The following is a 23,574-nucleotide window of genomic DNA, read 5'->3' as shown; positions in this document are numbered from 1 at the left end:
TTTATAATATCGGGGCCAGAGAGATAGCATGGAGTTAGGGTATTTGCCTTGCATACTGAAGAATGATGGTTTGAATCCCAGCATCCCATATGGTCCCCTGAGACTGCCAGGAATGATTTTTGAGTGTAGAGCCAGGAATAACCTCTGAATGCAGCTGGATGTGACCCAAAAATCAAAATAAATATTTATAATATATATATATATATATCTTCTTAAAAGATAAAAAAGCACAGTATGATCCCATGTAAAGTGATTTCTTTTCATGCTTTCATATATCTAATTGTCCCTTCTTATCATCTGTACAAATATTAAATGATCCTCAAGTGAATGACTGAATCCACATATAGAGTGAACCCTATATAATTGTATGTATTTTCCTAGATATTCTTACGTAGAATAAAATTCCATTTATAAATTAGGCATAGTAAGAAATTCACAATAATAGCTAATCAATACACTGGAAAATTAAAGCAATATATTATGAAATAAAAAAGGGAGTTTCTTTTTTCTTCTTTATGAGAATTCCCCCCTCAATTGATAGATGATAAGGCCTAATATGCCTCAGGAAGTTTGCAACATGTGTTGGCTGGAGTGAAAATACAGTGGGTAGTATGCTTATTTTTCACATGGCTGACTTAGGCTCCATTGCTAAAACCACAGATAGTTCAGTAGGAATGAATGTGTATGCAGAATGAGGAGTCGGTTCTGAGCACTGCCAAACCAAACCAACAACAACAACAAAAAAAAAACACGTGTTGAATCAAGGGGTATTTAACAACATTGCCAGTGTTTTACCAAAGTAGGATCTGATTCTGAATATATGTCAGACTCTCCTTGATAAATTAGAACAAAACAGAACCCTAATTTCTAAACCTCCTCTTAGAATACATGCATCCAAGTCTGGATTGACCTCAGGATCATGCAATTTTTTAAATTTTTATTTTGATATATTGGCTTACATATCTTTCACAGTAGTATTTTAGGTACACATAACATTGAATCAGGAGAATAGGATCATACAATTTTAAAGATGGTGATTCTAATGAAGTTGGCACCTTAAATTTTGTTTTCTTTTATTGGAGGAGGATTACAAAGTTGTTCAGAGAATACTTCTGGTGCTCAAGGTTCATCCCAGTAGTGCTCAGGAGACTGTGGTTCTTGGAATCAAACCTATGCCAAGTATATGCATTAGCCCATTGAACTACCTTCCTGTCTCCAATGCCTGATTTTTAAGCATCATTGTTCTAGTATGTTAAATGTGTTAGATTAACAGTACACAACTATATTCATTCAGGTTAGAATTATACAGTGTATCACACATGCTTTCAGTGATTTGAATGTGTTGGAACTGCAGACTTCATGTAGGTATGAACAGGTTTCCTCAAGTATCAGAAACCAAGAAATTTGAAGCCAGAGCCTTTATATACTATCCAGATTCTTTCAGGTCAATTTTGCCTTTACTTACCTCTGATCTGCTAAGCTCCAGCCACTTCTAAACAAAATTTTACTATAGCAGAGCAAGGATGCTTGTACATATGGGCAATCAGGGCACATGAAAGGGACAACCAATTTCCAAATCATTCTTGGAGTGCTTAAGGACCAGACAGTAAGGAGTAATTATGAGGTTCTAGTGATGTTAACAGGCTGGTATTTCCCATTGCTTGTAATTCAGAACACAGAGAACTTGATATAGTCTTTATGTTCTAAGAATGATACTACCTTAAGCAACACAATAAAATCAAAACATCTGTATTAAGTGAAGCCAAGAGCAAAAAGTTAGCTAAGAGACAGTTGAATTTCAGACTTCTCTGAAAATAATGGTAGTGGATGGTAAGGTTCCATCATCATTGGGAAGGAAGGGTCTGTATCTTGGTGAAAGACAAAATTGTTCACTCTACTTTCAGCCATCTCCTAAAATGTCTCTAAGGAAGCTCTTAAGAAGTTCTTCTTGTCAAAGGCATAGATGGAACATCTGTGCCAAAGTGGGGAATAAGTAGTCATGGGGAAAAAAGTAGTAGTGTGGCCTCAGTTAAAGAACGCATAAAAAGGGCCCAGAGATATAGCATGGAGGTAAGGCGTTTGCCTTTCATGCAGGAGGTCATCAGTTTGAATCCCGGGGTTCCATATGGTCCCCTAGGCCTGCCTGGAGCCAGGAATAACCCCTGAGCACTGCTGGGTGTGACCCAAAACCCACAAAAAAAAAAAAAAAAAAAGAACGTATAAAAAGAAATGACAAGCTCATTTGTGAACCTTTTAATTTTAGGTCCTTGCAGCAGAAGGGGAAATGAACGCCTCCAAGTCTCTCAAATCAGCCTCCATGGTCTTGGCTGAGTCCCCCATAGCCTTGCAGCTACGCTATCTACAAACCTTGACCACTGTGGCCACTGAGAAGAATTCCACTATCGTTTTTCCTCTACCCATGAACATACTGGAGGGCATTGGTGGTGTCAGCTATGATAATCACAAGAAGCTACCTAGTCGAGCCTGAGGGGCTCCTACTGTAGGTGGCAGTGCTTAGTTGTGTTGATCTATTTCCATGGAAAATCAGCTGTTAGAAATATGGAGAACCTCAGCACTATTTGGGCAAAGTAACTTCACAGCTGGTATAGCATTAGCAGAGAATAATTTGGTAGAGGCTTCCCAAAACTAAATGAGAGCAGAAATGAAGTCTGTACACTAATTTAATTTGTAAGAACACAGACAACTTTGCATGATTCTTCTGATCAAACACCAATAACTGTTGCTGACATGCAGCAGGGATGGTCGCAATTGCAATAGGAGATGGTAATCTTTGAGTGAGCACTACTGAGATTTCTAAATTATTTAAAGTTGTTTTTAGAAGTACTGTAGATCTTATTTCAAGTCATATAAGTCTTCTATTTATGCTAGATATTTTCTTGATAATTTTAAAATAAATTCTCATTCTCATCCTTGACCCTGCCCATGCCTTTGAAACTTACATTTGTTAGTGATTTGAGTCAGACCCTTTATTTTCTTCCTGCTGTGATAGCTCACAACATGTTTATCTGGAGCCTTCAACTTCTCTGTCTGTTGTTATTAATTTCAAATATGAGAGTAACGAAGAATTGTTTATATACAAGTATCTCCTAACCAGGGAGGTAGCAACAGGGTTGCTCCCTAAGAAAGCTCCCTAAGAAAGAATCCGTAGAATTTGGCACAATAAAAATGAAAAGAACAAAAATTTTCTTGTTTGAGAGTCTTTGCCTACCTCACAACAATATTCCTCTATCTCCTCCATTTTGGGGAGTGCCACTCCTCTCAGGCAGAGCCTGGTGTTGCTGAGAAAACAAACCAGGAGGTTCAAAAACAAATTTATTTTTCCTATTCTCTCTAATATTAGCTCTAGCTTCAAATTGGTTTATAAGTTTCCTTGTTTATTCATTTCCTGTCAGTGATTATTTGTTTAATTGATAAACTAAAAGCTGATCAGACAGCTCAGAAATTAAGCATACCTTCTGAGCTCCCTTTGTCCAAACTCAACATGTTCTTCAGGCTCAGTTTTAACGTGGTATTTTGCTCAGTACATCAGCAGTTGCCTGTTCTAGTTGTCTTGACACTTATTTTCTGAGTCATTATTAACATCTTGCAATATCTAACTGATGCTTATCACTTATGGTCTCCTAGAGCTTTTCATATGCTTACATATTTTATTTCCCACTGAACATTACTTAAGTTCCTTGAGACCTTTCTGTGGACTTTGTCTAATTCATGTAACAATAGCATATCCCTACCTGTTATGAGGTTTAGACAGTATGGATGTTCTAATTTCAAAAAAGAGGTGACATATGGAAAATAATGAACATCATGGAATGTCAGAAAGAGTCCTGAGCATAAACACCTGGGAACTTTTCACATATTATTTTTTGAGAGAGTACACATGGTGGTACTCAGGGTCTATACCTGGATTAGTGCTTGAGGGTCACTTCTGGATGGTTATTGGGACTTTGTGGTGCTAGTGGAGGAATCCAAGCCTCCTGATTGCAGAGTATGTGTTCCATCCTTACAGCTATCTCCCTAGATCCTAGCACTTTATAAATCTAATGAGAGCCACAATTTATATCAATAGAAAGACATATATTTGGGTGAAGATTGGAAGATGATATTGCATCCATCTGTGGAAACTTATTTATTTGGATCCAGGATTCAGACTTCTTTTTTTTGGGGGGGGGGGAATACCCAGTGACACTCAGGGGCTACTCCTGACTATGAGCTCTGAAATCGCTCTTGGTTTGGGGGACCATATGGGACATCGGGGATTGAATCATGGTTCATCCTCGGCTAGCGCAGGCAAGGCAAATGCCTTACCGCTCCACACCACCGCTCTGGCCCCAAGGATCCAGACTTCTTATATATCTCCTTGGGTTTTTATGAAGCAAATAAAATACCTTGTGTTTTGTAGCCCTAAATGTCTTCTACCCAAATGAAATTTATTTCTTTGACCATATATCATATTATTTCCTCTTTCTTCTTTTCTTCTTTTTGTTTTTGGGTCACAGGAGCAGTATTCAGAGGTTACCCCTGGCTCAACAATCAAGAGTCACTTTAGGTGGGGCTCCAGAGAAATATAAAGTTCTAGGGATTAAAACTTGGCTGCTTTTGTGCAAGGCAAGTGCTCTACCCACAGTACTATTGCTCCTGCCCTGCTCTCTCTTTCAAATATGGATATAATATATGATTTGAAAGAAAACTTTTGATTCAGAAATAACCTAAAGAGTTAAATTAATTTTGTCTCCAGCTCTCTTCCTTTTTAAAATTTATTTGCTTAAATCACTTAGAAATGGAATAAAATTTGGGGTATACAGTTGAGCAGTAGATTGTTTGTCTTGCATGTGTGAGACCCAGTATTCTATCCCCAGCACTGGAAAGAAAAAAAAATAATATTTATAGGCTTGTCTGACTTCACTGAAAAGTCAGAACTGGTTCTATAAATTCTGGGAAAATTAGACTCCTAGAGAACATGAGATGAGGTTTCAGATACTCAGTAATTGACATTTTTTTTTTTTTTTTTTTTGGTTTTTGGGCCACACCTGGAGTGCGCAGGGGTTATTCCTGGCTGTCTGCTCAGAAATAGCTGCTGGCAGGCATGGGGGACTATATGGGACACCGGGATTCGAACCAACCACCTTTGGTCCTGGATCGGCTGCTTGCAAGGCAAACGCCGCTGTGCTATCTCTCTGGGCCCAGTAATTAGCATTTCAGGAGAATGTAATTTGCCTCTCAAGCTTATGGGAGGGATCCTACTTATCTTTCTCCAAACCCATGAGCATGTTAAGTTGTCACTAGAAAGTCATGCACTCTAAGATTAAGACATTTCCTCTCCAAGAATCAGGCACAAAATCTTTCCTTTTATCATTGCTAATACCTGCTAACATAAACACTTTTCTGCCAGCACTATTTGTACTTGTTTACAGCTTTGTAACATCTCTGTTAGTAAAAGGATTCAATTGACAATACAAGGGATAGGTGCTTGCTTTTAACACACCAACCCCAAGTTTGGCCCCTGGCACTGTAAATGGTCCCCTCAGCATAGCCAGAAGTGCAGAAAGTCAGGAGTTAGTCCTGAGCATTGCTAGGTATGACCCGCAAACAAACCAAACCAATCCAAACCAAACACACTACAAAACATAAATCCACTTTCTGTTGAAAACTCTTTCTTCAGTGCTCCAAATCACAAAAGAAAATTGCTAATTGGGGCCCCTGGGGCTCCCTCCCGCCCGAAGGGGGGAGAAGGGAGAAGGACGCGGAGCCCCCCCGAGGGAATGTCGGTTAGGGAGAGGAAGGCTGAAGAAAATATACAGTGAAGCGTCTCGTCCTGCTAGCGGGGAGGGGGTTCAAAGAGGGGAAAGGAGGAGGAGGAAGAGGAAGAGGAGGGAGAGCTTCCTGGAAACGGTCATTCCAGTGCCTAAAGATGTCGTGGATGGACTTGGGGGAAGCTATTGCTAGAAGCAGCAAAGGAGGGCCAAGATGATGAAGTGAGAACGTTGATGGCAACTGGTGCCCCTTTCACCACAGACTGGCTCGGAACATCACCCCTGCACTTTGCAGCCCAGTATGGCCATTACTCCACGGCGGAGGTGCTCCTGCGGGCTGACATCAGCAGGGACGCCCGGACCAAAGTGGACAGGACCCCTTTGCACATGGCCGCCGCCGACACACACATTGTGGAGCTGCTAGTCAGGAACGGCACGGATGTGAATGCCAAGGACATGCTGAAGATGACAGCTTTGCACTGGGCCACAGAACGCCTCCATCAAGATGTTGTCAGGCTGCTTCTCCAATACGGAGCCAATGTGCATGCTTCCAGCAAGTTCGATAAATCTGCCTTTGACATAGCCCTGGAGAAGAACGACGCTGATATTCTGGTCATCTGCAGGAGGCAATGCGGAGTTAGGTCAACACTCACCCGGAGAGGGAGAGAGCCAGCCCCAGGACTGTGGCTGCCCCGTTCCTCTTCACCTCAGGAGAAGTGGTCAGCTTGGCTGACATTGTTCCCTCAGCCAGGGCCAAGATCGCTGCAGTGAATACCGAGGAAATCCCAGATGGAAATTTTGTCGACTCCTCAGTCCAGCATCCGGTGGGAAGTAGCAGCCAAAGGTTCATCTCCATAGTCACCAATGGGGTCCCCCTGGGTAACATTCAGACCGCAATCCCCGCTGAAGGCATCAGCCAGCCCTTTCTGGTCACTATGCAGAACGGACAGCAAGTTCTCACAGTACCTTCTGGTGTGGTTGCAGAGGAGACTATAGTTGAAAAAGAGGAAGAAGTAATGGAGAGTTGGCCACTGACTAAGAAACTGAGGCTCAAAGAGATGACGAACAGAGGGGAGACTGGCACTGAGAACGAATCATTCCAGCGACAGCTCCAGGAGGCCAACAGGAGAGCCCAAGAGTACCGATACCAGCTCCTGAGGAAAGAGGAGGCAGAACAGTATCGGCTCCAGCTGGAGGCCATGGCTCACCAGCAGCCCAAGGGGGTCGACTTCACTGTGGTCGGAGAGATGTCAGAGGTCACCTCCATGGTCGTCACAGAGCAGGAAAGGGAAGCAAGAGAAATGAGGGAATGACAGTGGCCAGGACAAGAGGGACCACGGAACCGCACCCTGGAATTTCCATGGAGACAGTCTCCTCTTAATGTGTGAGGTCCACAGCTCGGCTTGTGCTGCGTCCGCACTTTTCCCTCTTGTTATGTGATGACAGGTGACCGACCACCATTGCAGAAACACTTGGAATGCCTTTATAAAGAAAACGAAACTGGAGATGAAGGTTCTGTACAGCTGGCAAAGTTAAGGTCATTTGGGGGGCCTTGAAGCCTGAGCCATCATATAGCAGGGAGGGTCCTTACTTTGCACGCAGCTAATTCCGGTTCCATCCCTTACACCCCAAATGGTTCCTCAAAGCACTGCCAGGAGTGATCCGTGAGTGCAGAGCCAGGAGTAAGTCCTGAGTACCACTAGGTCTGGGTTTCCCCCCCCCCCCCCAAATCGTTAGGGGTCTTTTCTGAAAGGCTTAAAAAGAGTTAAAGACCAAATTTCTCAGTTCATGTTACTGTTTTCAACCTAAAGGTAAAAGAATGCTTGATTAATTGTTCTTAAAATAACTTTCTAGCATAGAATTATACAGTAACATTCGTAATATGAACATACCCAAAGCTTTCAATAATTGTACCAGCAATTCACCCGAAGATGTGCCTTATATTTTTCATGGGTACCTGTTAAAACCCCTGTTTGGGAGAGGGTTAGAATTCAGCTTTAGGGAAATGACTGGATTCCATTTCCAAAAAACAGATCTTCCTCACTGTCCTTGATTCCAATGAAAGAGTTTCTGCTAGCCTTGCTAAATTTGCATCTATTGTTGTGTCCTGAGCTCAGCTGCCATTTTAAGAAACTGAAATGGAACTTTCAACAACTGGAAAAGAAAGAAAACTTGTTTATGTGGGAGAAATGTCTGTGACTCCAGAAATCTTCTAAACTGTTCCAAGTGGCCATAAACAGCCTCTAAGGGTTAGAAAACAATCTGATCTACAGATGCACACTTAGCTCTGACTTTATGTTATAGAACTAAAATCAGGAGTGTAAGTTTGTTGTTGGAACAACTTGCTTCCAAACATTTATTTATGTGATGTCATACTTTAATACCAACTCTTTAATTTTGTAAGATTCGGCGACTTTTTCTGATTGTGACTTTATGTAAGCTTGCATAGTTTTGTTTTTTTTTTTGGTTTGGGGGCCACGCCTGACTTTGCTGAGAGCTCAGTCCTGCTCTGCACTCGAATTACTACTGGCAGTGCTCAGGGGATCATATGTGATGCTGGGGATCAGAATCCAGGTTGGCTGTGTGCAAGGCTGCCTTACCCTTTTCTGGCAAAAATGGATTTTTGTCTTGTTATTGTTTTTAGATTTTGTGTTTAGTTCTAGATATTCAGTGTGTCTTGGCAAAGAAAGTGAGAAGTATCTATGTCATAAAATAAGGAACCAAAGTGTGTGTACGCTTGTGTTGTGTGTTAGTATGTCATTTTTTTTTTACAAAGAAAGTGACTAGATAAAGAGAGTTTATGGAAAGATTATACTTACAGAGGTTACTGCCTTTGAAACTGGGCCCTCAGCATTCTAGCTTTGCTTGCTACTTACTTTGTTATAAACTAGATGAAAACAAGTGAAGCTATGCTGTCTAGAATACAGTTTTCATTTTTAGTGACCATTAAGAAAACATTTTAAATTTAAATTTAAAGTTAAAGTTAACATAGTTCTTCTATTCATCTTGATTAGTGAAGTCATTTGCTTCAGTTTTCCAGAGTGTAGATTCACTTGGGGGTGCAAAATAGACAGAACAACAACAACAAAAAAATCTAATCAACAGAATTAGCAAAAATGCCAGTTTTGGAATCGAGCCTGGTTGCTTGCCACCTTTACTGTGTTTTCCACGTGGGCTTGAGCTGCGAGCACTCAGGATCAGAGTTGGACTGCTCTGGGCTGCCAGGATAACAGGGACATGCTCTGGAGGAGGGACTGGTGCAGGAAGCTCTGGGCATCTGCTGCCATCTCCCAAACCCCTCTCCTGCCTCCATGGGTGATATTGCTCCTTCTCTGGGTTTCTTTTTTGATCCAGGTGCTAACAAGAAGCTACTGTGAAGTGCCGTTTCTGAGCCAAGCTTACCTAGTGAGTGTTATCGTAGCCATTTCTTCCTGTTCTTGGTTGTGCTTTGTGTCTGTCCCTCGTACATATGTTGATCTCATCTTTTCCTTTCTTCCTCTATGGGCCTTAAGTGTTATGGTGCAGAAGAGATGCTTAATCCAACTTCTGGATCTTCTGGGGTAGCTGAATGATTGACAGGAGTTCTCTCCCTCCTACACATCCAGAAATGCTGTGATTTGGGGAAACCATTAGAGACTCCCATTATTCTTTCCATAGCGGGCTCATTCTGACCCCAACAATTCTCAGTATAGAAACTAGAATAGGCGCAAGTATGGACCACATGCCTTACTGAAGAGGGTTAGTCAGGGGCTCCACGGGCTGCCTAAGCAGCCTCAGGAGTGGCCTCCACAGAAGAAAAAAAATCCTGGAAGGGGCTGGAGAGATGGTACTGCAGGGAAGTCATTTGCCTTGCACATAGCCAACCTGGGTTGGATTCCCTCCAGCTCCTATGATCCTTCGAGTCCAGCCTGGGGAGATAATTGAGTGCAGAGCCAGAAGTAAACCCTGTTCACTACCAGGTATGGTCCCCAAACAAAGAAACAACCTCTCATATTGTTAGAAGTCAGGATCCAGGTTTTGGGGAGAGAAAAAAGAAGAGAAATGTCTGGACAAGGATGATAGCAAAGAAGTGTTTGTTTTTATTTACTTGGAGTAGCAATTTACTTGGAGTAGCATCCCAAAGAGAAGGAAGTTGGTCTTGAGTTGGAAACATGGGAGACAATGATAGCTCCGTATTGGGACCTAGTTAGAAGCTGAATGGTAAATGCATAAATGCATGTATGGCTGTTATTTTAGTTTTGCATGTGTTCTGGATCAACCAAGAATGTTAGCAACATGTTTGCAGTTTGGGTTGGGGAACTCCGAGTGGTCTAGGGGCAAGGTTGGGTTAAAGAATCAAGTCATAGTCAAACGAATTAGAGTTGATATTGTACAAGAGAATTAGGACCCAGTGTGGGGTCTCAGCTTTCGGCTTTGCACAAGAAATCAGACAGGTGTAAGTCGAGGTTCATTTCGGCCAGAGGTCGTTGAGCAGCTTCTCCCTCTGCTGCTTTCCCCGACACTTTTACTAGCCAGAGTTTAATATCCATCACCCGAGAGGGTCGGGGTGACGTAATTGAGGGTCCTGTGCTAATTAACTCAGAGAAGGTGAAAGGGGAAAGTGAAGTGATTCTAAAGGTGTCTGGCAACACCTAGAAGGATGGCCTCCTATAAAATGAGGCTGGTGGGGCCAGAGCAGTGAGGAGTAGAGCGGGAGCGTTCTTGCTTTGTACGTGGCCAGCATGGTTTGATCACTGGCTCCCCATTTGGCTTCCCACATTTTCCATCAGGAATAATTCCTCAATACAGAGCCAGAAGTAAAAGCTCTGAGTACCGCTGGCTGTGGTCCATAAACCAGAATTAATAAAATAAAAACAATAAAGTGCTTTGTGGCCTTCTCATTTGAGCTCAGCAGGCTGGGTGAGTGCGCATTGTGCATGTTTTGCCTGCAGGAGCCCATGATCTGACCTCAGCGTAGCTTGTGGGTTCCCTGAGCAAAAATTTGTGAGCAAAGCACTGGATGTGACCCCAAAACAAAATAATAATAGTAATAGAGCTGTGTTTATGGCATCAATACATATATTCTACATTTGCATTTTTGTTGTAAACTCCCCCCCCCCAAATCTTTTTCTGGAGGGGTGTATGGGCCATACCCGGTGGCGCTCAGAGGTTACTTCTGGCTCTGTGCTCAGAAATCGCTCCTGGCAGGCTGGGGGACCATATGGGATGCCAAGGATCCAACCCGGGTCTGTCCCAGGTCAGCCATGTGCAAGGCAAACACTTTACCACTGTGCTATCACTCTGATTCCCCCCACACCATCTTAATATTTCTACTCTAGTTTCTGTCTTTAGGAAAACTAAAAATACCGAATGTGCAAAGCCTTCCTGCTGCTACCTCTGTGGGATCTTTGTTTTGGTGTGAAAGTTAAGGATTCTTGCAGTGTGGGAGAACTTGATTTTAGGTGTTCTGTTTTGGAGTCAGAGCCTTAAAAGATGCCCTTTTGGGGCTGGAGAGAGAGCATGGAAGTAGGGCGTTTGCCTTGCATGCAACTGACCTAGGTTCTGTCCTTAGCATCCTTTATGGTCCCCTGAGCCCTCCGGGAAAGATCCCTAAGCACAGTTGGTTGTGGCCCAAAACACACACACACACACACCACCCCCACCCCACACACATGCACGCATGCATGCACACACGAGCCAGAGAGATAACACAGAGGATAGAATGCCTGCCCTGGCATCCCGTATGGTCCCAAAGCCTGCCAGGAGTGATTTCTAAGTGCAGAGCTAGGAACAATCTTTGAGCCCTGTTGGGTGTGGCCCAAAACACCCCCTCCCCCCGAAATTTAATTTACCAGAGTTCTCCCTTGTTGCAGTTAGGCAGTTTATGACAAGGACATTTCTTATCCCCTGTGCTAGTTGTATAGTAGGCACATTTAAGCCTCATCTACTTAGACCTGATTTTAATTTGATCTGCCACCTGAAGGACATGGTATAATATGGAAATAATGTCTCCAGCTAAACACACTAGAGACAGTTTCTTGGATTCACTGAAAGAACTGAAGAAGTGAAAGTCTTTCCATCTCTTTTCTGCAAAGATACTCTGAGTCCAGAGAGGGGAGCAGAGGGTGAGGCGACAGTAGAAGTAGTTGAATCCATGTATGAGACACCAAGGTTACAGCAGACAAGAAGGCAGGAGTGGAGTGGTCTGAGTGAAGTGTAGATGCAGCCGTAGGTAGCTCCTGTCCTCACACTCTTTTGGTTGATGTTTTGACATAAGTCCTTCATCCCTCGACAGGAAAGAGCCAGGTATGTAGCTCACGATAGAGTGCAGACCTCACATGTCCAAGGCTCTGGTTTGGTCCTTGATGTCACACTCACAGAGGAAACTTGGGGTTTCAGTCTCTGGCCCAAGGAGCAGCCTTTCCCTCTTACTTTTCAAACCACTCGCAAAATCTTATCCTGTGGAAAAATGACCATTTTAGTGTAAACTTGTTTGACTCTTCCGTAGCAAAGAACATACAGATCTCCAGAGCCAGATTGGGGACCTAGATGAACTCTTCCAGAAAAGTAATATTGTATGAGAGTCAGTGTTTATCCAGGCTTTTTGGAGAATGCCCTATTTTCTTTTTGTTTGTTTTTGTTTTGGGCCACACTCATTGACTCACAGGTATTATTCTTGGCTCTGCATTCAGAAATTACTTCCGGCAGGCTTGGGGACCATATGGGATGCCAGCAATCAAACTCTGATTGGTTGGACACAACATCCTACCTGCTGTGCTATCACTGTGACCCAGCTCTTCTATTTTCTACTTTATTCTTTTGGGGTGGGATGTGAGCCTACATCCAACAGTGCTTGGAATTTACCCCTGACTCCATGCTCAGGAGTCACTTTAGGTGGCTCCAGGGGTCATGTGGGGTTTTGGGGATCAAACCTGGGCCTGCTCATGCGAAGCAAGCGCCTTGTTTCTGCTGTCTCTGCTTCCTCATTGCCGGCTTCTCTGCTCAGAAAAGCAGTTTTCAAGTGGAAAGCCTATCGAAAACATCTCGATGGTTTGAAGTTCTCAGCTCTCCCTGAGTTAGCTTATTTAAAGAAATCATTTATCTGGTGCTTAAATAAAGATTTTATATATTTAAAAAAAAGTGAAAACAAAAAGAAATCATTTATCATTTTCCTCCCCACCTCACTTGAGCCTTTCTAGGCTTAGAGGTAGAGACTTCCCTAGATTCCTCTGTTGATTTAGTTGGTTGATTTGTAGGAAATTCTGTTTCCCCTCTCTCTCTCCTCACTTTTCCCCATTAAGTGCTTCTGCTCACTGTCACCTCATTGTTCTTATCTCATTAGTCTTTACCCTGGACCTCAATTAGGTCATTTCTCGTTTCTCCTCCAGGTGCCTGCCCGTCTTTCCTCTTCCCACTCCCTTGCCTTCCAGGGCATGTGTTTCTGTTTATTCCAAGGTGCTTGTTTCTGAGAATTAACTCAGATTGCACCCACTGTCCCAGACTTCCGATCTGGTCTCGGGCCTTTTCCTCCGTTAACAATAAAGACAGCGGCTGCCTGCTCAGACTTTGCCCCGTGCCTCGATAGTTTTCAAATGGTCTTCCATTTTATGTAGAATTTTATTTAAATAAGTTTGATTCAAGGGACCAGCGAGGTGGCACTAGAGGTAAGGTGTCTTGCAAGCGCTAGCCAAGGAAGGACTGCTGTTCGATCCCTGGGTGTCCCATATGGTCCCCCCAAGCCAGGGGCAATTTCTGAGCGCTTAGCCAGGAGTAACCCCTGAGCATCAAACGGGAGTGGCATAAAAAAAAAGTTTGATTCTGAAGAGCAAAATTGTTACATGTATGTGTGAGCAGCGTGTGTGTATATATATACTTATATCTATACAGATCTATATTATATATACAATTTTTATTGTCATTTTAAAAAAGAGGTTTCTTAATAAAATTTAAGTTTTCACCAAAAAAAAAGAAAATTGCTAATTGGATAATTAACTTGTCAGCTTATAGAAAAATTAAAAGCAGGATCTGAGATAGAGTATGCAGATCACATAAGAATCAGGCAACTTGATCTGAAGTCCTATTTATTTATCTGACCTGCCCCTACCTTAGATGGTGAAATACACAGGGGTTAAGGGGAATGATCTTTCTTTCTTTTTGGACCTTTCAGTAAAATAACTGAAAATGAAAGAGAGAGAGAGAGAGAGAGAGAGAGAGAGAGAGAGAGAGAGAGAGAGAGAGAGAGAGAGAGAGAGAGAGAGAGAGAGAGAATGATTTTGGGGTTTGGGGGAGTATGTATGGAAACTATGGTGATATCAGAAAATAGGATCCGCAATTAATGTCAGCTTGAGAAGAAGGTTAAATCAGATTGAAGATCTTCTGTATCTATCACTTAGGTATTTGACCCTTTTCTACACTGCTTATAAAATAAAACTATTAATTACTAAGTTTGGTGGTGCCTTTTCTTTTATTGGCCAAAAGTTTATTCACCTCAGATTTTTCCTGAAACATATCAATAGGTCTTTCCAACATCCTAATATTACCTGTTTCTCTAGCATTTAAGCCATGAGAAGCATTTAAGCCATTATTAAAAAGGATGTGGGTTGTCAATACAGTGTCATAAAGGCCCATGTAATCATGTGTTTCACGCCATGTTGTCTTCTAATGGTCTCAACTTGAGCAACGTATGGGGATCTATTTTGATCTCTTTTTACACTAATTCTACACCAAACATTTCTTTATTAGTGAATATCTACAAGACATACTAATTTTTTAAGTGTAATCTTTGAGATTATAGATTTGGGCAAAGTTGCATTATAATGACTGGCATGCCTTGTAAAGATATAATATTAATAAAGGGGCTGGAGAGATAACATGGAGGCAAGGTGTTTGCCTTCCATGCAGAAGGATGGTGGTTCAAATCCTGGTATCTCATATGGTCCCCCGCACCTGCCAGGAGCGATTTCTGAGCATAGAGCCAGGAATAACACCTGAGCATTACCAGGTGTGACCCAAAAAAACAAAAAAACAAACAAACAAAAAAAAGATATATTATTAATGGAAATAGATTTGTCCTCATCAGTACAGCTGGGCAGAGTTTCACAAATGTATGAGGCTAGCTGCCCTGCTAGTTGGGACAAAGATAAGTCACTTAAATATATTTTCTCTTCATCTCTAAAGCTTCAGGTGGCCTCTGCTCCTTGATACCTGAAAGGCAGGTACTGAGTCCTGAAGGAAGGTACTACTGAGGTGCTACTGAGCAAAAGGTGACAGTGGGTATGGATAACCCAGTCTTGGATCTGCAGGATCTTGTATCTTTGGATACAAAAGAAGAATATAAATAATATTCCTTTCAGATAAATTCCTTTCTTTTAGTGTGAAGAAACATGATAGCACCCCAACACATTCTTTTTTTTTTTCTTTCTTTTTTTTTTTTTGGTTTTTGGGTCACACGCGGCGGTGCTCAGGGGTTACTCCTGGCTGTCTGCTCAGAAATAGCTCCTGACAGGCACAGGGGACCATATGGGACACCGGGATTCGAACCAACCACCTTTGGTCCCGGATCAGTTGCTTGCAAGGCAAACGTCGCATCTCGCCCACTGTGCTATCTCTCCAGGCCCATCCCAACATATTCTATTTATAGGAGTGTGACTGTTGATTTATGCAAAATAACAGGAGATTTATGATACTGCATGATTAAACTGAATTATTTCTAAATTAGAAATGATCTAATGTTTTATATAGATAACTCTATAAAATACTAACTTAAATGCTCTAAACTCATGTTACAGTGCTCATAGAAAATTGGATTTATAGAAATCATAAAAAATCTAAATTTTCAAAATGGAATTTAAAATTTAATGGTTGCTCCATGTGTTCTGTAAATTTGAGAAAGATTTGCTTTTTTTCATTGCATCTCCAGTAATTTTTGATGCTTTATGACACTATAATTCCAACAACATTGTTGTTGTTTTTAAAGGCCATACTTGGCTATGTTAAAGGCTTACTCATGCTGGGACTTGGGAGACTGTATAGTGCACTGAAGAGCAGAGATTTAATCCTGGTCTGCCATGTGCAAACAAATGTCCTACTCACTCTGCTATATCTGTGACCCTACCTACAAGTTTTAAAATGGGGCAAGTATTCTGGTATCCAAATTGTCATATATGTAACTATAATCTTTATTCTTACTTAATTCAATCTTGAGAGGATTTTAAGTAACATCTTGAATGCCAATGTTAATTCTATTGTGAACAATTCAAGACATAATATCTCATCTTTCAGTGATCAAACTTTTCTTTTTTTTTGAATTACTTTTTCTATTTTATTTTTTATTATATTTTATTTTATTTAAACACCTTGATTACATATATGACTGTGTTTGGGTTTCAGTCATGTAAAGAACACCATTCATCACCAGTGCAACATTCCCATCACCAATGTCCCAAATCTCCCTTCTCCCCACCTGACCCCCGCCTGTACTCTAGACAGGGAATATTGCACAAATATTTTTTTCAAGCTTTATTTATCCCTCAAGAAAGCTTTTTTTCTCGAGAGATAAAGCTCTCCAAAAATTATGTCTCTACTATGTTTCACAAATCTTAAGCTCACTTGCTGACTTGATGAATGAGATTATAGTTATGTTGTGGCCATGGTAATGGTTTCAAAACTAAAAGATAAGCATTTTGAAAAGGATGAAAAACAAGTCTCAACAGGATAAAATTATGTATTAAATAAGATAAAAATAAATGGAGAAAATAAGAAAAGGAAGAAAAAATATGATTACTAGGCAAAATTCTTGTTGCTATTCTTTCTTAAGAAATAATGCTAAAAGGTCAGGGAAATAGTATAGAAGAGGGTTCTTACTTGTGGTCAACTTGGAGCCTTACATAAGGTACCTCCATATGTACCACCAAGAATTAAACCTGTGCATAGAGCCAGGAATAAGCCCTGAAGACAGCCAAATGAGATCCCAAATGAAAATAGTGGATAACAATGCTAATAAAAGACATAAATTGCAATAAATGCCAGTGAACAAGACATGTATATTTAAGATTTTGAAAATTCAATATTTTGATTTCTTTTTACAATAAAATTAAATCATAAGAGATTCAAATAAATGCATTTTGTTTTACCAAGTTTAATTTCAGGAGTTTTCTTAAATGTTTGCTATGTAATTTGTTACAAATGTAAAAAAATAAGATTTCCATTTTAATATCTTATCAAAATAAAAAACAATATCCAAATCTATTTTTTTGTGGTTTTTGGGTCACACCCGGTAGTGCTCAGGGGTCATTCATGGCTCCAGGCTCAGAAATTGCTCCTGGCAGGCACGGGGAACCATATGGGGTGCCGGGATTCGAACCGATGACCTCCTGCATAAAAGGCAAACGCCTTACCTCCATGCTATCTCTATGGCCCCACAATATCCAAATCTTAAGGTCTTCTGTTTTTAATAGCAGAGGATAAAGAAACAGCTGAAATAGTATGGGATACTTTGAGCCTATAAGTAATCACTTTTGAAAAATTTGTATCAATTAAACAGCCTGATACTGAACACCAGTGGGTCCAAGATGAAATCAAAAAGAAAATCAAAACATTCCTGGAAACAAATGATAATGAAGACACAAACTGCCAGAATCTAAGGGATACAGCAAAAGCAGTCCTGAGAGGAAAATTTATACTTTTGCAAGCACACATCAGAAAAGAAGGGGCATACCTGAATAACATAATGACGCAGCTCATAAAATTAGAAAAAAAGGAACCAAAAATAGGGAGACAGAAGGAATAAAAAGCTGAAAGCAGAAATCAATGAAGTGGAAACCCAAAAAACAATCTGAAAGATCAACGAAAGCAGAAGTTGGTTCTTTGAAAAAATAAACAAGATTGATAGACCATTGGCAAAATTCACAAAGAGAGAAACCTGATAACTCGTATTAGAAATGAAAAGGGGGAGATCACGACATATATAGCAGAGATCCAAAGGGTAATCAGAGACTACTTTGAGAAACTTTATGCTATTAAACATGAGAACCTAGAAGAAATGGATAAATTATTGGACACTTATAACCTTCCATGGTTAAGTAAGGAGGATGTAGCATATCTAAATACCCCCATCACTATGGAAGAAATTGAAATTGTAATCAAACGTTTGCCTAAAAAGAAAAGCACAGGCCCAAATGGATTTACTAATGAATTCTTTTAAACCTTTCAAGAGGAGCTATTACCAATCCTAGCCAGGATTGGTACATTCCGTGACATTGAAAAAACGGGAACACTCCCAACAACTTTTATGAAGCCAACATCACCTTGATACCAAAACCAGACAGAGATGCTGCCAAAAAAGAAAATTACAGACCAATATCCCTGATGAATGCAGTTGCAAAGATCTTCAACAAAATCCTGGCAAATAGGATCCAATGCATCATCAAGAAGATCATACACTATGACCAAGTAGGTTTCATCCCAGGAATGCAAGGATGGTTTAACATCCATAAATCTATCAACATAATACAAACATCAACAAGAAGAAAAATAAAAATCACATGATCATATCAGTAGATGCAGAGAAAGTATTTGATAAGGTCCAACACCCATTCTTGATCAAAACTCTAAGCAAGATGGGAATGAAAGGAATCTTTCTCAATCTAGATGAAGTCGTCTACCACAGCCAATGGCAAATATTATCCTCAATGGATAAAAACTAAAAGCCTTTCCTCTAAATTCTGGTACAAGACAAGGCTGTCTGCTCTCACCACTTCTCTTCAACATAGTACTGGAAGTTCTTGCTATAGCGATCAGGCAAGAAAAAGATATCAAGGGAATCCAGGTAGGAAAGGAAGAAGTCAAGCTCTCACTGTTTACAGATGACATGATACTCTATTTAGAAAACCCTAAATACTCTACCAAAAAGCTTCTAGAAACAATAGATTCATATAGCAAGGTGGCAGGTTACAAAATTAACACAAAAAAATCAATGGCCTTTCTATACACCAATAATTATAGGGAAGAGATGGATGTTAAGAAGACAATCCCATTCACATTAGTGCCACACAAACTCAAATATCTTGGAGTCAACATGACCAAAGACGTGAAGGACCTAAACAAAGAAAACTACAAAGCCCTGTTCCAAGAAATAAGAGAAGACACACGGAAATGGAAGCACATACCCTGTCATGGATTGGTAGGATTAATATCATGAAAATGGCAATACTCCACAAAGCATTATACAGATTTAATGCGATCCCTCTAAAGAGACCTATGACATTCTTCAAAGAAGTGGATCAAACACTTATGAAGTTCATCTGGAACTATAAACAACCTCGAATAGCTAAAGCACTCCTAGGGAAAAGAAAAATGGGAGGCATTATTTTCCCCAACTTTAAACTGTAATACAAAGCAATAGTTATCAAAACAGCATGGTATTGGAATAAAGACAGACCCTCAGATCAGTGGAATAGGCTTGAGTTCTCAGAAAATGTTCCCCAGACATACAAGCACCTAATTTTTGACAAAGGAGCAAGAAATCCTAAGTGGAGCAGGGAAAACCTCTTCAACAAATGGTGCTGGCAGAACTGGTTAGTCACTTGCAAAAAAGAGAACATAGACCCCCAGTTAACATAATGTAGGAAGGTAAAATCCAAATGGATTAAAGACCTTGATATAAGACCTGATATCATAAGGTATATAGAACAACACATAGGTAAAACACTCCATGACATTGAGACTAAAGGCATCTTCAGGGAGGGAACTTCACTTTCCAAACAAGTGGAAGCAGAGATAAACACATGGGAATACATGAAGCTGAGAAGCTTCTGCACCTCAAAAGAAATAGTGCCCAGAATACAAGAGCCACCCACCGTGTGGGAGAAACTGTTCACCCAATACCCATCAGATAAGGGGTTAATATCCAAAATATACAAGGCACTGACAGAACTGTACAAGAAAAAAAAATCTAATCCCATCAAAAAATGGGGAGAAGAAATGAACAGACACTTTGATATAAAAATATACAAATAACCAAAAGGCACATGAAAAAATGCATCTCATCACTAATCATCAGGGATCTGCAAATCAAAACAATGATGATATACCATCTCACACCACAGAGATTGGCACACATCACAAATAATGTGAACAATCAGTGCTGGCAGGGATGTGGAGAGAAAGGAATTCTTATCCACTGCTGGTGGGAATGCTGTCTAGTCCAACCTCTATGGAAAGCAAAATGGAGATTCCTCCAAAAATTGGAAATTGAGCCTCCATTCGACCCAGCTATTCCACTCCTAGGAATATACCCTAGGAACACAATAATACAACATAAAAATCCCTTCCTCACACCTATATTTATTGCAGCACTATTCACAATAGCCAGGCTCTGGAAGCAACCAAGATACCCTTCAACAGATGAATGTCTAAAGAAACTGTGGTACATATACACAATGGAATATTATGCAGCTGTCAGAAGAGATGAAGTCATGAAATTTTCCTATACATGGATGTACATGGAATCTATTATGCTGAGTGAAATAAGTCAGAGGGAGAGAGATAGACACAGAATAGTCTCACTCATCTATGGGTTTTAAGAAAAATAACAGTCACTTTTGCCACAATCCTCAGAGACAATGAGAGGAGGGCTGGAACTTCCAGCTCACTTCAAGAAGCTCACCACAAAGAGTGGTGAGTGCAGTTATAGAAATAACTACACTGAGAACTACTATAACCATGTGAATGAATGAGGGAACTGGAAGCCTGTCTAGAGTAGAGGTGGGTGTGGGGTGGGATGGAGGGAGATTTGGGACATTGGTGGTGGGAATGTTGCACTGGTGAAGGCGGGTGTTCTTTACATGACTGAAACCTAACCACAATCATATTTGTAATCAAGGTGTTTAAATAAAGATACTAATAATGAAAAAATATATCATCTAAATTAAAATAAAAAGCTAATAAACTGGTAAAAAAGAAAAAAATATTTGTATCATTGCTATAAAATTAATTTCAGAAATAAAATCTTAAGAAAACACATTATTCTTTGTACCAAGGTCCAGAAACCTCCTATCATATTTTTTTCATAAAACTTGAAAGTTTTTTCTTATCTGCTTTTGAAAGTCTTTAGTTTTAGCTATGTTTGAACTTTTATTTTTCTGTGGGGGCTCTTTTCTACAAAGTATTTGAGTTGTTTCATGTGTATGTGGAACCTACTCCTCTGGGAATATTATGAGTTTAAAATAATATGTATATTTTCCTGCCAAATAATTCATTAGAGCCTGGTAGTTGGACTCATTGAATGAGAATCACATTTATTTAATGTATACTTGTGGAGAAACTTGTTTTCATTTCATTCTTGTTTCCATGGTGAGATAAAATGAGTGCCCTAAAGGATCATAACAATTAATTATAAGTACTAAATTTATATAAAATTAATTTTTTCTTAATATATATGAACTTATTTTCAATACTAGATATTTCTGAGATAATAGCAGAAATAAAATAGTTAACCTCAAGCCAATTCACTCTCATTGCATACTTATGTTATTTTTTAGTTTTCAGTTTTTAAATTATTGAAACTATGAATGCCATATCAAGAGAGGGTATTTGTAATTATTTTTCAGAGGTGCATTTCAATTTTTAATTGTGACCTGGGAGTTTGCACCTGGGACGAATTAATAGAAAGATAATAATTAGATAAGATAGTTTTTTTCTGTATATAGAACAAAGTCTTTTCATAGTGTGCTTGGAGATGATCTTCATAATTGTACATGACTTCCAGCATCATGGCAACAGCATTCAGACAAATCTTTACACCCCTTGTTCTAACACTAAAGATGAATGTGAGAGTGGGTTCCCATAAACAGAAGGAGGTGCAATTGATGTTCCAGGATGTAGGGAGAGTTTATGTGCCACGTTTTAGTAATCTAAATAAAAAAAAATAGGGCCTCCTATATCTTTGCAAGATGCTCTCTTTGTACAGTATGTGAAGGACAACTCCACTCAATTATTGACTTGGAATAGTTCTATGAACAGGATGATCTATAACATTTAGCATTCCTTTATATTAAAAAGGTGTGCACTCTTTCGCTGGGGATCTAGAGAGATTTTAAAGTTTTAATTTAGAAATATACCGGGTATGTTTTTGTATGTTTGTTTGTTTAGAAGGGTACCAGATGCAAATTTAAATCTGTTTAATCCAAGAAAATAATCCATATTTGTGATAACATGCTTCAGAGCAGAGAAAATAACTTTTCTGCAATTTCTCAAAGTGGCTAAGATGTGCATTTGGTAAACATTTACTGAGGAAATGAGCTGGAATAAGAACTCATTTTATTAGATACATATCATTAAAACATATTTATGTATTTTAATATTTCATGGTTTGTATTCAGAGAGAAAACTACTGATAATATTTTGAGGTTCTAATGTAATATCAACAGTATGTTGGTTTAAATAAGACCAGAATCTTCTGGTAAAGAACCGTTATCATTTATGTATTGCTCTGATGAAAAGTAACCTATGTACTCCGATAATACCAATACAACACAAAATATTTAAAATAAGGATCTGTTTTATTGAGCAACAAAACATGGTGCCATTCCTTTCTCCACTAAAAAGTTTTTGAGCAATATATATTTAAGGAGTGATCATATATTAAATAAATAGATCTTAAGAAAATGATATGGATATCCAAGTACTTAAGAAAGCTATCTGGGGCTGGAGAAGATAGTACAGGAAAGGGGTTAACGTACTTGCCTTGAATGAACTTACCCAGATAGCACCTCATATGGTCACCCAAGTCCTACCAAAAGTGATCCCTGAGCACAGAGCCAGGAGTAAGCCCTGAGCACTATCAGATGTGGTCCAAATTCCCTTATACCTCACCAAAAAAAAAAGAAAAAAAGGAAGAATAAAAGAAGACATAGATAGAAAGATATATTTTTCTTTGACGGGAAAGACATATATGGTCTTTTCTAAGCTTTCCAATTAATATGTAATAGCCTCATTAAAACTACTCATTGTAGTTGTCCGTCACAGATAATAAAATTTTACAGAAAACCATCCTTGCCAAAGGCTCAAAACATACTTCTTAAAGTAATTAATTACTGAGTGATTGTATTCTATGACAAAGAAACCCTCAAGATTATCTGGTATCCAATCGCTGGAGCATTTTAATTATGAAAGTAATGTAAAATTGACCAACAGTAACATAAACTTGCTCCAATAGTCTACATAAATTGAGTTCATTGTTGTTATAAAAATTCTACAGTATGCAACTTATGAGGTAGCTGAAGACATAGCCAAGCATCTTCTAGAAAGCAAATCAAAATAAGAAGGGTTAATTATACAAGTTTTAATATTTATTTGATAGACAAAATCCTGGGTTTTCCAGGGCTTTCTGTTTGTATAAATCCTTTACATTATTTTTCACTTTTTTGTGGTACTGATAAATTCCCCCAATATATCAAGAGTACAATCTACTGTATCCTTAAACACTTTGAATGTGAAATGAGAGCTATTCAATAGAAGAGAGTCAAATAGGAGACATGTTTCACCTCCCCTAGCACCAGTGAATCATTTTGGTTTTGCTTTTTTTCAGTAAGAAATGAATGGCACTCACAGATACCAACTAAGATGTGTCTATGTTAACTGTATAGAAACTGGTCTTCTAAAAATTACAACCATGATATCCAGCATGGCGAGGTTTTGACTAGAAGTTAAAGAGAGTCTTGAGCTAAATATTTAAGTTTTTTTCCAGATCTTTCTACTGAAATATTTACTGTTTTTTTTGTTAATATTGACCAGGAAATTAATCGCAATTCCATATCCTATATCT

General features: G+C 39.6%; 2 protein-coding genes across 2 annotated transcripts in view; both read left to right on the top strand.

Moving 5' to 3' along the window:
• The window catches only part of STOML3 (stomatin like 3), a 39,379-nt gene extending 36,891 nt beyond the window's left edge, over window positions 1–2,488 (top strand). Inside the window, exon 10 of the mRNA XM_049778472.1 lies at window positions 2,264–2,488. Within this exon, the coding sequence (XP_049634429.1) occupies window positions 2,264–2,488 (225 nt within the window). The remainder of the gene's footprint in view (window positions 1–2,263) is intronic.
• Window positions 2,489–5,780: 3,292 nt separating this feature from the next.
• LOC126015940 (GA-binding protein subunit beta-2-like) lies at window positions 5,781–7,152 on the top strand. The gene is given in 4 exon segments (XM_049778471.1): window positions 5,781–5,786; window positions 5,955–6,384; window positions 6,387–7,057; window positions 7,060–7,152. Coding segments are annotated over 4 exon segments (1,200 nt in total).
• The last annotated feature ends 16,422 nt before the right edge of the window (window positions 7,153–23,574 follow it).

This window comes from Suncus etruscus, chromosome 8, assembly GCF_024139225.1.
Source record: "Suncus etruscus isolate mSunEtr1 chromosome 8, mSunEtr1.pri.cur, whole genome shotgun sequence".
Lineage (NCBI taxonomy): Eukaryota > Metazoa > Chordata > Mammalia > Eulipotyphla > Soricidae > Suncus > Suncus etruscus.
The sequence above is the reverse complement of the archived record's forward strand: the minus strand, read 5'-3'. Positions and strand labels throughout refer to the sequence as shown.